This window comes from Mustela erminea, chromosome 1 (genome assembly GCF_009829155.1).
Source record: "Mustela erminea isolate mMusErm1 chromosome 1, mMusErm1.Pri, whole genome shotgun sequence".
Lineage (NCBI taxonomy): Eukaryota > Metazoa > Chordata > Mammalia > Carnivora > Mustelidae > Mustela > Mustela erminea.
In genome coordinates this window covers 16,294,447-16,311,028 of record NC_045614.1, presented here as the reverse complement: position 1 = coordinate 16,311,028, position 16,582 = coordinate 16,294,447, and the positions used below count along the sequence as shown (strand labels likewise).

Below are 16,582 nucleotides of genomic sequence, written 5' to 3'. Positions count from 1 at the left end.
CTAAAACATCATTGACAAACAGGAAATTCTCAACCAGAATGCCTTGACCAGTCCCTGACATGGGAACCACTTCTCTTCCTGACTGTGGCTCACCTGCACAGTATCAGTGTTTATTAAGAGCACCAACTGGTGGGTTACACACCAGTCCCGGGCGTAGGTGCTGGGGACGGTGCTGAACACAACAGACATCGTCCCTGGCCTTCCTGGCACTTAACGTTCTGGGAAGGAAGAGAGAGTGTCATGGGCAACAAATAAGTACAGACTGTGATCATTTCTAAGAAGGCAAGAAATGGGTCAAGTGATGGTATGAGAGGGAAAGTACTTCAATCAGGTGGTTGAGGAGGAGCTTTGAGGATGGACTGTCTGTCTAGACAGAGTCAATGGCATGTGCAAAGGCCCGGAGGTGAGAAAGAACAGAAAGAAGGCCAATGGTTGGAATGGGGAGAGTGCTTGGAGATGGGCTTGGAGGAGTAGGCAGGGTCGAGTCAGTCCGGCCTTGTGGGCCAGGCAAGGGGCTTAAGATTTTTTTTTTTTTTTTTTTAATCCAACAGTCAAGAGATCACAAGTAGGCAGAGAGGCAGGTAGAGAGAGAGGAGGAAACAGGCTCCCTGCTCTGCAGAGAGCCCGATGCGGGGCTCGATCCCAGGACCCTGAGATCATGACCTGAGCCAAAGGCAGCGGCTTAACCCACTGAGCCACCCAGGCGCCACAGAGCTTAAGATTTTTCTTCAAAGAGCAACAGAACCCCACTGAGGATTTAACGTGGGCACCTTGCCCTGTGTGATCTGTGGGAGAAGATTTATACAGCACATAAAACCAACAAACAACTCTAGAATATAAAGAAGTTCACAACAAATCAAGGACAATCTAACAGAAACCGGCAAAAGACGTCAACAAGGCACAAAACAGGAACACCAATGACCAAAGAATGACGAGAAGATGCTCAGGGGTCATCAGTGATTGGAGAAATGCCAGCATGAGATCGGTATCTCATCCGTACCTGCTAGATGAAAAAATCTAGGAAGTCTGGCATACCGAGCGCTGATAGTCACATGGAGCCACTCGGCACAGAAATGGCACAAGCCCATTTAGAAAATGGTTTCTTGTTATTCTTGTGTTTCTGGCTTCTCGTTCTCCTACCGGGGAGACAGCAGGGAGAGACACATTCCCACAGGAGCCAGGAGGCATAGGGAAGGTGCACAGCCGGACCGAGTGCAGGAGTTACCGACCAGAAACCACCGAAATATCACATCAGCATCAGACTGGACCGGGTAAAAAGGAACATGGGATCTATCAAATCCGAATGGACACAGAGACTGTCATAAATTCATTCACTATAAACAAGCTGGCAGGAGGAGATGACAGATGGGACCACCGAGCGGAGGAGTCCTAGAAACATCACGCTGAGTGCGCACACGATAGTAAGGACATAAAGATGGACTCGACCAGTAAGGCGAGGAAATGCAGCAAGAGCAAGCAAGGCCAGTGGAAAGCTCTCTGGGAGGACACCAGGGTGGCCCTAGGAAGGACATGGGCCTCCCCAGGGGCAGGGTCCCCTTGACCCCATTCTGTTACGGGCCCCAACAGCACAGGAGGGAAGACGTGAAACTTTAGACTGAACGGAGGTACTGGACTTGTCCAGCGAGACGCCTTCGTCCCCAGCGCTCCTCCCACAAAGGGAAGGGAGCCCAGAGGTATAGGTAGCGCTGGGGAGGTCCTTGGACACCGCGGTGTCTGTCTCCTCTTGCTCCTCCCTCCCCTTCTCTCCTGCCCCCGGCCCCCTCCCAGGTGAACGCAAGCTGCTGGTGACGGAGGGCCCCAGGCTCGGAGCCACACAGCCCATGCCCAGTACAGCAGAGACGAGCGATGCCTGCCAGGCCCAGCCCAGCCTGCAGGGTTTGGGGGGCAAAACAAATGGTATCGCTGTTCTGTTCTGCTCTGGGGGCTAATGTGCCACACAGTGTCTGGTTACCAGAACTCTTCAGTCCTGGTCTAAGCTGCACCACCTGACAGGAGCCACCGAACTCTCTGGGGCACCAGCCCAGCGTCTCGCTCCTCCCTGGCTGCAGGGGCAGGCCTCCTAACACGGCCCCAGGGACGCCCACCTCGTAGCACTCATGCCCCAACCCTCCAGGGACTGGTTTCGAACCCACGGAGAACAGCAGACGTGACAGGACGACGTTTCTGAGATTCAGTTACGAGAAAGACTGGCACTTAGGTTTTGCTGGCTTCTACAAGCCAAGCGGCTGTGCTGGGGAGCCCAAGGGCAATGGACAGGGCATTCCAAAAAGCTTATCGTAACACGTCCTTATTGGGCTACTTTCTTCTGACATCGGGACTCTTGGACGATAAAACTCCAAGACCTTGGTTTGTTTAAGCTGCTTCCCCCCATGCCACCCATGGCGCACCTCCAATTCCAGTCCGAACTGACCCCACAAGTACAGCCCAGACCGTTAGAACCAAGGAATCTGGGTCACGTGACTCTGGGGACCAGCGCCCCCCTACTCCTAGTCCCAGAATCCTCAACAGGACCAAATTGGTCATTCTGGAGCTCAGTCACCACGGGTCGCACACGGACTCACGTCTCACTTGTACTGGATGTAACCAGGCGATGAGAGCATCACTGACCTTTCTCTTCGCCCCAGGAGGCAAGGAGCTAGAGATGAGCCGGCACAGACACCAATTAGTGTACCAGAGGAAGGACAGACGGTCACAGGGGTGGGTGCGTGGGAGAGAATTCCCGAAAAACCCTTCGCAGGAAGCTGCGAGGGCGGCTCACCTTCAGCAGCCTGGGCAGGAGAGGCAGCTGCTGGAGCCCAGAGAGCCGACGCCGGGGACGGGCACGATACAGCCCGAGGCGGCTCGGCTCGGCTCACGGCGGGGACAGAGGACCCCACAGCCCATCTCCAAGGCCTTTCGTCTCACTCCCCACGTGGGCAGGGGGCCGCCAAGGTGCATTCCCACCTGTCACGGACACATTCCCGTCGCCCGAGAGATCAATTTCTAATAGGCAAGACTGTCGCTCTGCGCTGGTGAGATCTGTTATCATTTTGAGAAACAAATTAACTTGGTTGGGGGGGGGGCGTTCAGGGGATATCTTTTTATGGAAAAATACTTTACTAAATCATTTGCTGGTTTTATCTTTAATTAAAAATTAATTATACACACGGACACGACTTCTCAAGTGATAATTGGAAAGCAGGTGTGAGAAGGTATGAATTTTCTTGCTTCCTTACACTGTCTACTTTTCTAAAAAGCCCCTGCATGCACTGCTTTGTGTGAGTTCTAAAATTCTAAAAATACAGAGGCACCTGGGTGGCTCAGTCCATTAAGCATCATGATCTCAGGGTCCTGGGATTGAGCCCCGCATCGGGCTCCCTGCTCAGCGGGGAGCCTGCTTCTCCCTCTCCCTCTGCTGCTGCCCCTGCATGTGTTCTCGCTCTCGCTCTCTCTCTCTCAAATAAATCTTTTTTAAAAAGTTGTAAAATAAAAAAAAGAACCTCCCTTTTAAGACAAAGTATAGGAGTGATACCAACAGTGGTTAGAAAAGAGTATGACATTTATTTTCACTTAAGGATGTACAGTACATGAATTTAGAAATAAAATCACGGCAGGGCTCTGGATACGGACACTTTTAGGCGCTGACACACCGGTCTGGTCCCCCTGCTGTGGGGCAGCCACACGAGCCACACGAGCCGCACGAGCCACACGAGCAGGGCGGCTCTCAGTGGGTCTTTGCTGTGGTTGTGGAAGTCAGTTCTTCATGGGAGATGCCCAGGGGCCCCTGACTTACTATATTACAGGAGACATGAACCAAGTTTCAAACATTTCATCTTTGGAACAAATTATGCTTATTTACATGTTAAGAATAGGCAGCTCTGATCACTGACCCTCCTGGGAGTCTTCATGAATGATTTTAAGCTACAGAGGGCTTCCAGCTATTACCTCCTTTAGAGTTTCTAGAAGCAACGACTCTTATTAATGTTTATAAAAGATAATGTTGGGAAATAAAAAGTCATGTTGGAATAAAGGCGCTTTGAGAGATACTGAAGGACCACAGAAGGTCTTACTTCCTATTGAAAAAAAATGTACATATTTTCAAGCACAACACAAATATCGTAGCAGGATTTAATCGAACGGTTTTAAAACAGTGGCAAGAATACTACCCTACACACTTTTCTAATATTTAAACCTCATAATTACAGTTTGAATATACAGTCCAACTTATAATCAGAACTACGCGCAGCTTCTAAAGTGTATTTTTCAGGCTTGTTCTGCACATAAATTAACATTGAAGTTGGTCCTTGATTCGGAGAACTCCAACTATGTGGAAGCACGAAATTTCAGACACACTTATTGACACGAACCTTTCCAGAGTGAGAAGGGCTGATGGTGCCAAGCGTGGAAAGCGGCTGCTGCCTCCAAGTGCAACGCCACGTCCCGCCAAGAGTCTCCCGGAGGCTCACCCGGCTTAATGAACGGGCCCGAGGGGAGCAACACAGCCGGGAGGGAGGAGCTGGCCCGCCGAGGGGCTTCTCCATGTTGGGGTAAATCCTTAAAACAGAGGTGGCTTTGGACCTTTAGCATAAGACACAGACTTTACATTCTTTGATTTCATTTACACCTTTTAAAAAAGATAAAGTCTATCGGAACTTCCTCTTCTTTACACTCAAGTTCAAGCTGGACTCACAGAGCGGCCCAACCGAAACCACTGGAACGCCAGGCCCGGCTCCCCTCTGCCCGACAGGGAGGTCACGGGCTTCCCTGGCTAACTACCTGATGTCTGCGAGAGACTCATGCTGTGTGAACAGAGGTGCGTTAGCTCATTTTTCACCTTTTAAGTTCAAAGATGTGGGGGGAAGTCTGCTTGCGATCAGGAACTGCCTTTACAGTGACAATAAGGAAACTGAGCTAGAAAAATAATTTTACCATTTTAAATACGGAAAGAAGCTAGATCTCTTAAATATATTACTTATTCTGCAAGAGTTGATTAAATTGACAAGGAACAGATTCCTTCCGCTCCAGGAGCTGGATTCAGGTTACCTTTTAATTACAGAAGAGCTTCCAATTATAACTAGAGCCGTCCCAGTAGTGAAGAGATGGTCAAGGCAGGAACTTTGAGCCGATTGTAGATCCTCCCTTCAAACGGAGCACAGGCCAGGCTTCTGGAGAAAAGCTTTCGAAAGACCTTGGGTCCATGTGGAAAGCGGGTCAGTAAAGACTCCAGTTCTGCATAATGGAATCTTCCAAGCCAAGCCGCTTTCCACAGACACAAATTCAGTCCATCTTTTCTTTCTGGACCAATCTGGGCGCATCGACAAAATCCTTGCCGTTATAAAGAATAATGAAAAATGTTCCAATGCTTGCAACTCCCCAGAAGAGCACATAGGCCAGTGTTTCTGTCCAGGTGTCACCTGTTGATATAAAAAAACAAAGAAATGGGGCACCTGGGTGGCTCAGTCAGTTGAGTGTCTGCCTTTAGCTCAGGCCATGATCCCAGGGTCCTGGGATCGAGGCCCAGTTTAGGCTCCCTGCTCGGTGGGGAGCCTGATTCTCCCTCTCCCACTCCCCCCGCCTGTGTACTCTCTAACACTCCCTCTCTCTCAAATAAATAAATAATCTTTTAAAATAAAAAATGGGAGAAAAATTGTTAAAAAACAAAGAGTTGGTAAATAAAAATCATTTTATAGAGGGGCATCCAGGTGGCTCAAATGGTCGAGCATCTGCCTTTGGCTGAGGTCATGATCTCGGGCTCCCCGTTCAGCGGGGAGTCTGCTTCTCCCTCTCCCTCTGCCCCTCCCCTGATTCGAGCGTGCCAGCGTGCACGCGCTTTCTGTCTCTAACGAATAAATGGGATCCCAGATCCAGCTTTCAGCTGCTTAGCAACATTAAAGTCTAGTGTTTAAATATTATAATTTAAAGTTTAATCTTGACAACATCAAAGTTGATCAGCACATCTACAGGAAAAATACAACCACCTCTCAATTAAGGTTTGAACGACTGGATCTTGAACTCTGGCCGGCATCAGAATCCTTTCCAGAGCTTGGTAAGACATCAGCTGCTGGGCAAGCCCAGAGATTCTGACTTGGCAGGATGGGGACCAGGGGACCCAAGAATCTGAATTTCTAACAAGTTCTCAGATCATGTCAAGGCCATGGCCCAGACACAACAGCATGAGAGCCACCTGACTGAACTGTGTGGTATCACAGAAAAGATCATTTACTTTAAGATCAGGTACCTTCCTATTACAAGAAGCCATCAGTAATACATTCACCACAATCAAAATGCCTACACAAAAACTAACTTCACAAAACACACGCTTCAGAAAAACTCTGTATGAAAGTGTATAAAATAAAATTCAGCAACAGATTTTAATGACCTATTGCACACAACACTTCTGATAGGCATTTTTGCAACATCTAGAGTTCAGGAAGGTTAGCAGCCGCGGGAAAAGATCTACTTTGCCCTACTCCTTGCCGAGTCGAACCGAGTGCTGCTTTTCTCCTGCAACAGGATCAGCTGGGGCCACAGCTGGGGAGCCCCTCGGAGCAGGAGATGGTGGGGGCGCACGCCAGGGAAGAACAGGCTCCCGGCTCCTTCCTCATCAGCTGTCGGAGTTCACGCTACCCTCCTCCCCCATTTTCTAAAAACCTGAAGTACAGACTACTCAGACACTATCCTATCTAAACATCACAGGGCTCACCATTTCATGGCAATGAACTGACACAAGATGTTGCATCAATCTCTTTGTACTTAAAAACACATATGGGGCGCCTGGGTGGCTCAGTTGGTTGAGTGACCGACTTCGGCTCAGGTCATGATCCTGGAGTCCCAGGATCGAGTCCCTCATCGGGCTCCCTGCTTAGTGGGAAGTCTGCTTCTCCCTCTGACCCTCTCCCTCCTCAAGCTCACTCTCATTCTCTCCCCTCAAATAAATAAATAAAATCTTTAAAAAAAAATACAAATTTATGTGAGCACTAATGTTCACACCTTTGAGTTTTAAAATTCTTCTCGGACAAAAAAGAAAGGCAGTTCCTCACAAGCCCAACCGGGGACCATCCCCAAAGAAACTATCCCCCTCTGTTCAGGCTGAGCTCTCTGTCTTTTGACTTGCCTGCCTCTCCAGAGGCTCCAAAGGGAAGTCAAGAAAATATAAAACAGATCGAAGTAACGAAACGAATTCAACAGGACACAGGCTCTCAGAAAACGGCATCCACTAGGCAGTGTTCTAAAGAAGTCAGGGAGTCGAGGGAGCAATGAGCGCGGGCGTCAGAGGAATCGTGGCGGCAGGTGCCGGCTCGCCCTGAGCGCGGGCGTCAGAGGAATCGTGGCGGCAGGTGCCGGCTCGCCCTGTCCTCTTCCTTCCCGCCCCGGAACCGGCCCCAGGACCTGAGTTAGGCCACGCAGCCCTGCCTGTGCTCTAGGACCCCTTAGTCCATTTTGTACTCAGAGCTAAGAATAGTTTTTACATTTTTAAAGAGTTGTAAAAACAAACAATGGCAACAGAGATGAAACGCAGTTTGGGAAATCTAGACTAGTTATAATTATCTCGCCCTTTACAGAAAATGTTTGCCAACTGCTGCCCTAGAGTAACAACAGGATGGCTCCCTCCCCATGTGGTGACCCTCTACATTGCTGAATCCCCAAGGGATTACAGGGTTGCAGAGACCAACAGGAAGCCAGGAAGCCGCTGAGCCTCCCCTCCAGAATGCGCATGGCTGGGTAGGATTAAGGGTGCCGAGGGCTTACTATATCCTGGACACTGGAGATAAAACAATGAGAAAGACACGGTGTCTGCCCTCAAAGAGTTGCTCATCCAGTGGGAAAGACGAACGAGTATGCAAATCATGACACACAAGGAGAAGTCCGGTGCTGGGGACACCGGAGAGGGACACCACCTCCGAAGAAGAGATCCCCAGGTGCTTATGCGGTCAGAGGACAAAGTGCTGTAAGAAAGGGACTCAATGCTATGGAGATGAAAAGGGGGTAAGGTCCCTGTGGGAGAAAAAAGGGTCATGGTGAGAGGGGCGCACGGGAATGGGGCCCTGCCAATGAGTGGGGCTCAGACAAGACAGACCCTAGTGCACAATACAGCCAGCTCAGACTCCTAGCCCATAGCACTGGGAGGTACTTAATGCAGACACATTTATCCTAAATGCTTATTAGCTTAGTAACACAGGAAAATACTGAGAGAAAAACAGAGAAACAGTGAAGACCTTGTTAACACAAGTTCTTATCAATCTACTTAAAAAAAAAAAAAATTTTCTTTTTTTTGAGACAGGGAGAGACAGAATCTTAACCAGGTTCTGTGCTCAGCATGGAGCCAGGTGTGGGGCTCGATCTCAAGACCCTGAGATCATGAGCTGAGCTGAAATCAAGAGTCAGATGCTTAACTGACTGCACCACCCAGGTGCCCCTCAACCTACTAAAATGTGATGGTAAGTAGTGTGTTCCTCTACTAACAACATTTATTTGTCCAATAACAGGTGGCTGGTTAAATAAACTATATATCCATAAATGGATTTTAATGCAGCCATTACAAGTAAAGAACATGGGGAAATGCTTTTTATTGCTCAGTGAAAACATTACAAAAAATGTGTATCTCACTTGTGAAAAAAAATCACACACTTACAAAGATTAAAACGTCAAAATGTTAAGAGCAGTTAGCTTATCTCTAGAAGTCAGGATAATGAATAATATTTTCTTCTGTCTTGCCTAACTGTATTTTCTACAATTCTTACGTATCACTTGAGAGGTAAGAAATGAAAAGTTTAAATGTTAGGTATAAAAACAAAAAACAACTGAGGGTTGCCAGGGGAGGGAGGTAGGGAGAGGGTGGCGGGGTTATGGACATTGGGGAAAGTATGTGCTATAGTGAGTGCTGTAAAGTGTGTCAACCTGGCAATTCATAGACCTGTACCCCTGGGGCTAATAATATATTATATGTTAATAAAAAATTTAAAAATTATTTTTTAAAATGAGTATTAAAAAAACATACAAACAAAAACAAGAAACAAAACAACGATTATCAGTATTTGTGAGCCTATATTCTTCTTCCTGTCACATCTAAGGACTAATCACCTCTGCTCGCTTTGCTCACGAAATTTAACAGAGAAACAGCAAGTGCCAAATGAACTCGGCATCTCAAGACACCATACAAGGAAAAGCCACATTCTCCGCACTCAGCGCGAGGCTGTGAAGGAAGAGCAGACTTACCGGCCATCAGCAAACAGATAATGCACATGGAGAAGGCAACGACCATGATAATAGGCAACTGAAAAGAAAAATGAAGAGACACGCCGTCACTTAAGAATGCTGCTCGAAGGCTGTGAAGTCAGCTGCGCTTGAGAAAGAATAAAACCCTCTGCAACCCGATACACACAGTATCTTTTCCCAACAAAACATCGTTATTTGGGGGGGTTCAATCACAGCTGCCTGAGTCTTCAGACTGATTAGGACACATCTGAAGAAGCCTGGCTCTGGTCCAAACCCGGGAGGGCTATGTGAGCGGGGCTGCCCACATGAGAGGCTGGGACACCAGCCAGCTCCATTTGGGGACACTCTGTCCACTGGATGGGACCTGAGAGGGGCTCCTGCAAAGTCTGGTGAGCAGAAGAGTCAAAAAGGAGAGAAGTGTCAAAAACACACTCTTGCCTTCCATGTTACTGGACCCCAGCAACCTGTGATCATGACAGGGAGTGGGGTCTTCTGGAAACGAGAAACCTTCCATGCTCCCCAGGCTCCCTTTTGCTCACGTGCTCTCGCATAGCAAGACAATGAAGTGTAGAGGAAAACAAACGCCCCGCAGTTGTTTCACTCTTTTCCCTCATCTTCTCCTCAGGGAAACGAAGTTTTTATAGTCCATTTAGAACAATTATAAAGTTTTCAATCAAGGGGAATCGGCACCATCTACACTTTCAGACATAATGCTTTTAAAAACTTGAAAAACGGTGGCATCTACTTGGTGCAGTTGGTTAAGCATCTGACTCCTGATTTCAGCTCAGGTCATTTTCTCAGGTCGTGGGATCGAGCCCCGAGTCGGGCTCCATGATCAGCGGGGGGTCTGTTTGAGAGTCTCTCTCTCTCTCTCACTCTCCCTCTGCCCCTCCCCACAGCTGCTTGCACACACTCTCTCTCAAATCAATCAATCGATCTTAAAACAACAACAACAACAAACTTGAAAAACAAAGGTTTCTTACAGCCAGGAATTTCAAATCCCGTGGAACACTTAAAGGACTATGAGATTCTAATTCATCCACTGAGTAGTTCCCAAGAAATAAGTCTATGGAATCCTAGAACAGAGGAAGAAAATCTGTAACTTCCAGTGTGATGTAATTCCATCACTCAAGAAAAATACAAAGATAGGACCACCCGAGGCACAAACATGGGCACCAAACACAAACCCACCTGCCTAAAGCCGTCCGAGAAGTTGTTCTTGTAATACCGTATCAGGGAGTTCCAGCCATCCATCAGAAGTCCCAGCTGGGTTCTCTTCCCAGTTCTGGTTAAAAGACGTGAATTCTAAGTTACAGATCTATAGATTAAATTCTCCCATGGTTTTGTGGCCAGTAAGTATGGGGTATGGAGATCAGTGAGTTACAAAGATTTAAAAAATCAGCCCTGAAAGTATAAAGGAGACACCTCACAAAGGAAACCTCTAGCGGGTCCAAGAAATACACATTCTTCTTCTAAAATGTTACCTATTACTAGGCACAGTGAGAGAAACACTCGGGGGCCAACCGGAAAGGTAAGAAATGCAAAGAGAAACACCCAGCCCAGGTTAGGTGGTCAGAACACAGCAGAGACTAGGAATCCTAGTTTGCTCCCAGGGAATCCCTATGGCAGAGAAAGACCCACACCTGTAACAAATCCCCAGTGCCTTGCCCTCTCTCTGACCAGTCCAGTCCTGGGAAGCCGCAGGCACATCACCTAGCTGCTTCGCCGAGGTTCAGAGCCTCAGCCCCACCAGGGACCACAGTGACCGGGTGCACGGCGAGCTCTGGGAGGGGTTGTGGGGCGTTGGGTGCCTCCCACATGGCATAACCACCCACGGAGGCTTAGAACCCTCCAGCACCTAGGCCTCCCCTCCCAGCAAGCCTGACTTGACCGCTGTGACCTACAGCCCCAGGGACTGGGGCTCTGCTGCAGTCCAAAGGCTGCCGGGGCGTCCTGATGGGACTCGAGGCCTGTGGACCTGCAGCGCTACTAGAAAAGCACAGCTTGCCTGGTGAAGTCCGTCTTCAAGGCACCGGTGCCCGCGTACTGCTTGGCACAAGCATTTGCGTTGTCAGCCCAGGCTGTGAAAACACGGAAAAGTCAACAGGCAGTGATTTACGTGACAACCGGTGTTCCTAAATCCAAACTATTAATTTAATTCACCATTTGAGCAACTTTGCCTCTATCAAGGAAATTTACCTACCATTTTTGTAAATCTTCTCAAATTCATTTTGTTCCTCAAGCTTCTGTCCCACATGCAGAACTCCTAGTCTCTGGAATAAGAAGCACACCATACGCAAGTGTGACCGACTGCAGCGCACGTGATTCAGGACCGGAGCAGACAGTCCCACACGGTACCACATGGTCCCTGGCTGCAGGCAGGAGATGCAGTCCTTGCCTATGACGCAGTGGGGGGCTGGGGGAGCAGCAGCTCACCACGGCCTCCCCGCTGAGGACTCCTCCCCCTGCGCCCACTTTGTGCCCCAGCCCCGCAGGAACAGAGGGGCCAAAGGGAGAGCAGCAGTAAGACCCCAGCTGTCACCTCCTCCTTCCCGGCCGCCCCCTAACCTCTCACTGCCTCCACCTTCTAGCGCCCCTACCACTCCTGGCCCCAGGCTTCCCTCAGCCCCAGCCCCACCCCTCCTGGGGCCTCGTGTCGCATGCCACACGCATCTCCCCACAAACTGCACACACACAGCACCCCTTGCACATGACCTCAGAGGACTCCTGGACATGCTGAATACCCCTGCGGACTCCCTGAAGGGCACAGATTAGGAGCCCCAGCCTGGGTCCTCGTCTCGGACCTCAACCACCTCAGAGTCCCCATCGTCCCTCTGAACCTCAGCTGACAGCTCACTATCTCTACCTCAGAGCCGCGCTCCCACCCCAGACAGCGCAGGAAGCCCCATGGTGACCCTCAGCTGGCAGGGGGAGGGCACGGCTGAAGGCCCCCCACCAGCTGGCACCGTCGCCCCAAGACTTTCGGAAGGTTGCTCAGGTGTTACAACACCACATTCAGCCCGTGGAAGAGTTAAGTATAGATTACAGAACTTGGTTCAACAGGCTTTTGTTTATTGGGCTTGGAAACCGTTCTGGGTGTTTTTGCTACTATCATTTCTATTAAAAAATATACCCTGACGTCCGTCCCACAGCACCAGGAGGATAGGTACAACACGAACTAGAGCGCGCTCCGGGAGGGAAAGCGCTCGTTTGGCCCGCGTTGCTTAGGATTCAAGGGCACTTCATTTTAAAGGAGGTGTTCTACCTCCATAATGCCTTCCTGGTGTCACAAAATTATCCTAAACAAAGCTGAACTGTCATAAACAAAGGTTACCATTCAGGCAAGAAACCACCTGGCGTGCATTTTGTGTGCCCCTCGTAAGAAAGGCCAATGTGACCTGGAAATCTGGGTTTTACGTTTTTAATTCCAAGGATAAACACAAGAAAATATTTATAGCTCCTCTTCTCAACAGCCCAGGCTTCGTGGCAAAGCAATTGTGCTGGAAACTTCTTACCTGAAGGTCAGTACTGCTAGCCAGTGATAAAACAGATGCACACGAAAACCACCCTGAGGAGCTACTCTGTGCTAACAGGAAATAAAGTTTTAAATAAAAACAGCTCAGAGGGCCCAAGTTCAATGAAACAGACTCACTTATCGTGCTCGCTGGTGTCAGGGGAACTGCTACGACCCTCTTGGAAAGCGTATTCTCTTTAACGCAGTAAATTCCACTTCTAGCCATTAACCCAAAGGGAAGAATTCACGTTAATACTAACATGTGCAGATTTGGTCTCTACAGTACAATTTACAAGCCAAAAACATAGCAACTTAGTAAGTGCAACTCTTAAAACAACTATGGCTCCTCAAAATCCTGCAGGAAAAGGCAGAATTAACAACTCTGGAAATGGGCGTCTGGCTGGCTCGGTCAGTGGAGCATGCAGCTCTTGATCTCAGGGTCGTGAGTTCAAGCCCCTCGACGGGTGGAGAGATTACTTAAACATAAAATCTTGGGGGGAAAAAAAAAAGCCCCCAAACTGTGTACACATACGCTGACCACAGGTATGGAGATGTGCACACCTATGGACAGGAAGACAAAAACACAAAAGCTGGGTCAGCGCGGGCAGCACTGTGAATGTTTTCTGTCCTTTGCTTCTGTAATGGTTCTTGTTAAGGTTGTTAAGGACACAGCTTCTTTCATTTGGGGCTCTGCTGCGGACGGAGAAGAGACAGAGCGCGCACCTGGAGCTGGGCCTGCAGTGAGCGGCGCGCCAGAAGGCTCTGGATCACATTGGTTCTGTCCAGACAGTCCATGCAGTTGCTGCGGAACACGCCCTCCTGGCTCGTCACCACCATGCCGGCCGCGTCCACTAGAAAATAACTACAACATATTTGTATAAACACCCTCATACCACAGTCAGTCTGACGCACTGACGACCACCTCTCGCGTCACGGCTCCCGTCGGAACATCAGGGAAACCGGCGCATTCAAGGGTTGGACGGGAAGCGCGTGGCCCAGGGGTGCGGGATGACAGGAGAGCCAAAAAGAAGCTGGAAGAGATGAGGCCAGAAGCAGGACCCCCTCTGCCACAGCTGTTCATCATGGCCTTGTATATCAAGATTTCTCAAAACATGACCCTACATAGTCCGTATCAGAATTCCCTGACCTGTTTGCCAGAAATAAACATACTTGCCCTTGAGATAAATTCAAGTCAGAGTCTCAGAAGCAAGGAAGGGCTGGAAATTGTGCATTAAGAACACTTTTTAAATCTTTCTAAAAATGGGTAATATATGCAAATACTACGAAGTTGAAAAGATTCAACAGGGTATTTGAGAATCAGGTTTCCTTTCTCCCCTTCACCACCCAGGTGTCCGCACTGGAGCCAACCATGGTCACCGATTCCTGTGTTTTGTTAATTTTTAACATTTCCCCAGATAATTCTATGAACTAAAAAACTGGACAAAGCGCCCTCTGGCGGGGAAGAGCCGAGGCCCCAAGCCTTAGCTCCTCAGGCAACTTAGCAGCTGGGTAACTTCGAATCATCACCCTCATCTCTCCAAACCGAAGTTTTCATCCACAAACCCGAGGCGGTGCTGCCCCAAGGTCGGAATAAGGTCACGCACCGTGCGCAAGTGCTCAGCAGAGTGCATGGGACAGAACACGCCATGAACACCAGGTAACAGTAGTTTTACTGCAATTACCTCCCAAAATCAGAATGGGCAGGGAAACACAAGAGATTTACCAGGGGCCAAATAAAAATCATAAAAATCATAAATCATAAAAATTAAAAGTAAGGGCCCCCAAGAAAATCCCAAGGCTAAAAATCTAGATGAGGGTCACGCAGAGTTGGTGAGGTTCGTCTGGAGCTGGTGTGTGTAGTACATTTGTGGCCATGAGTGCAGGGGGGCACTGGCACCCCATGAGCACCTCAAAAATACATACTAGGTATTTTATAAATATTACTTCTTCAACTGTACACTGAGCCTATAAGGTAGTAATACTATCTCCACTTTACAAATGGAAAAACCAAGGTTTGAAGGTAATTAATTTGCCCCTGGGTTACACAGCTAATAAGAAGCACACAGATTTTGCAGGTTCATGGGTGGCTCAGTCAGTTAAGCATCCGACCGTTGATCTGGGCTCAGGTCGTGATCTCAGGGTCATGAGACAAGAGCCCCAAGTCAGGCTCCATGCTCAGCGGGGAGTCTGCTTGTCCCTCTCCCTCTGTTCCCGCTCACGTGTGCTAATACATATAAATCTTTTTTTTTTAAAGCAACAAATTTCAAAATGAGATGTGTAAAACCCTGAAGCCCAGATTCTTTCCACTTCCCCAAAAACCCCTAGGAAAAATGTCTAGAGAGGTCATGTGCAGGTCATTGGTAAAGCTCCACTGTCGCCACGGACCACAGTGGGTGGGGAGGGAGAGAGATCCTGGGGTCGATCCTCCTTCTCACACTCTTGCACGGCAGCAATTAAGGAGCAAACCAAAGGAGCCCCCTCCTCTGACAGTGTCCCAAGTCCAGCTGGTGTCACTCTAGCCCAGTAACAAAGTATGTCAGTCCCCCTTCACTAGCTGCTCCGGATAAAACCTCGTAGGAAAAGAGAGCAGATTTAACTAACTGCAGTCTACTACTTAATATGTACAAAATATTATTTCTAAAAACAGAAATGCCGAGGGAAAAAGCTCTACTATGTTACTGTGCAACTAACATGAAAAAGTGCCCGTGGGTTGCCAGGGATAGAACTACACACAGGCAGAACAACATGATTTTTTCTGGCTTTAGAGTAAGTGAAGACATGTGCTGAGGCGACCACAAACCCAGGAGCCAATGTGGTAAATAACACAGTAAACACGCACGGAAAGTACCATAAAGTTATTCAGACCCTTTGAACCATTAATCCTACTCTCAAGAATCTATTTTTGGAAATAATTTTCACAGAAGTAAGAATATGTATGCCCAGAGTGATTCACTGCGGCTCAATCTTTTGTGGTAGGAAGAGGAAAGAAAACAAGCCAGATGCTTAGTATGAAAAAGAACACTTAACTGAACCTGTATTATGAAACAGAAAAGCCATTAAACACCATCCTTACAGAGACAAAATCAGAGATCTGCGACAGACTGCTCAGTGAAAACAACTGAACATAAAAATACTAGTACATGAACTTCAATTATGTAAAGCTTTGTAAGTAAGTGGCAGCTGATTCAAAAAACGTGAAAACACCTGGCTTTGGGTTGCTTTTAAGAATTAAAAAAAAAATCCTCCACGGGGGAATGATATAGCTTACCTTAGTTCATCTTGAATTTCTGCTACCTGATCCACGAGAATACTTAGTCGGTCCCATCTCATATTTTTACATTCTTTATGGAAGTCAAAGGCAACGTATCTACCAAAAGAAAAATATGCAGAAACTGACCAAAGATTAGTCACTTTCCTTCTACTACTACGTTCATAAGCTGATTTGCCTCTGTTTGAGCATACGGATTTTCTTCTTCACTGTATGTGGGGTTTACACACACACACACACACACACACACACACACACACACTCTTCTATCTTCACGTGTTCTTCTACATGCCCTGAGACAGGAGTAGAGAAGAAGGCCAGCACAAAGCAGAAGTGAACTCCGGTACAGCAATCGGGTACATAATATAAAGGAGCCGTAGTCAAATGAATAACCAGGGTATACTCCCTACCCTCAGGGACCCCAAGGTCCCTTTTTATTATTTTTCAAATCCGTTAAAATGTTCAAAAGGGTCAAACTTAAATCAGTGCGAGGAGGACTTGACAAGTGTCGGATCTGTACTGGGGTTTGTCGGAAGCGCCAAGGAAGCACGGCCCCCACTCTGGTCACCTACTGTCCATCACCT

The 16,582-nt window shown here is 48.2% G+C and overlaps 1 protein-coding gene across 2 annotated transcripts in view; it reads right to left on the bottom strand.

The window, feature by feature from the left end:
- Positions 1 to 3,537: 3,537 nt before the first annotated feature.
- Positions 3,538 to 16,582, bottom strand: part of SACM1L (SAC1 like phosphatidylinositide phosphatase) — a 60,493-nt gene continuing 47,448 nt past the window's right edge. For both annotated transcript variants that reach the window (XM_032317429.1, XM_032317437.1), the window contains 8 exons: positions 15,999 to 16,097; positions 13,454 to 13,592; positions 11,420 to 11,489; positions 11,225 to 11,297; positions 10,408 to 10,501; positions 10,200 to 10,292; positions 9,217 to 9,274; positions 3,538 to 5,414 (listed from right to left, as the gene is read on the bottom strand). In XM_032317429.1, coding sequence (XP_032173320.1) covers positions 5,278 to 5,414; positions 9,217 to 9,274; positions 10,200 to 10,292; positions 10,408 to 10,501; positions 11,225 to 11,297; positions 11,420 to 11,489; positions 13,454 to 13,592; positions 15,999 to 16,097 — 763 coding nt within the window. In that variant the 3' untranslated portion in view covers positions 3,538 to 5,277. The remainder of the gene's footprint in view (positions 5,415 to 9,216; positions 9,275 to 10,199; positions 10,293 to 10,407; positions 10,502 to 11,224; positions 11,298 to 11,419; positions 11,490 to 13,453; positions 13,593 to 15,998; positions 16,098 to 16,582) is intronic.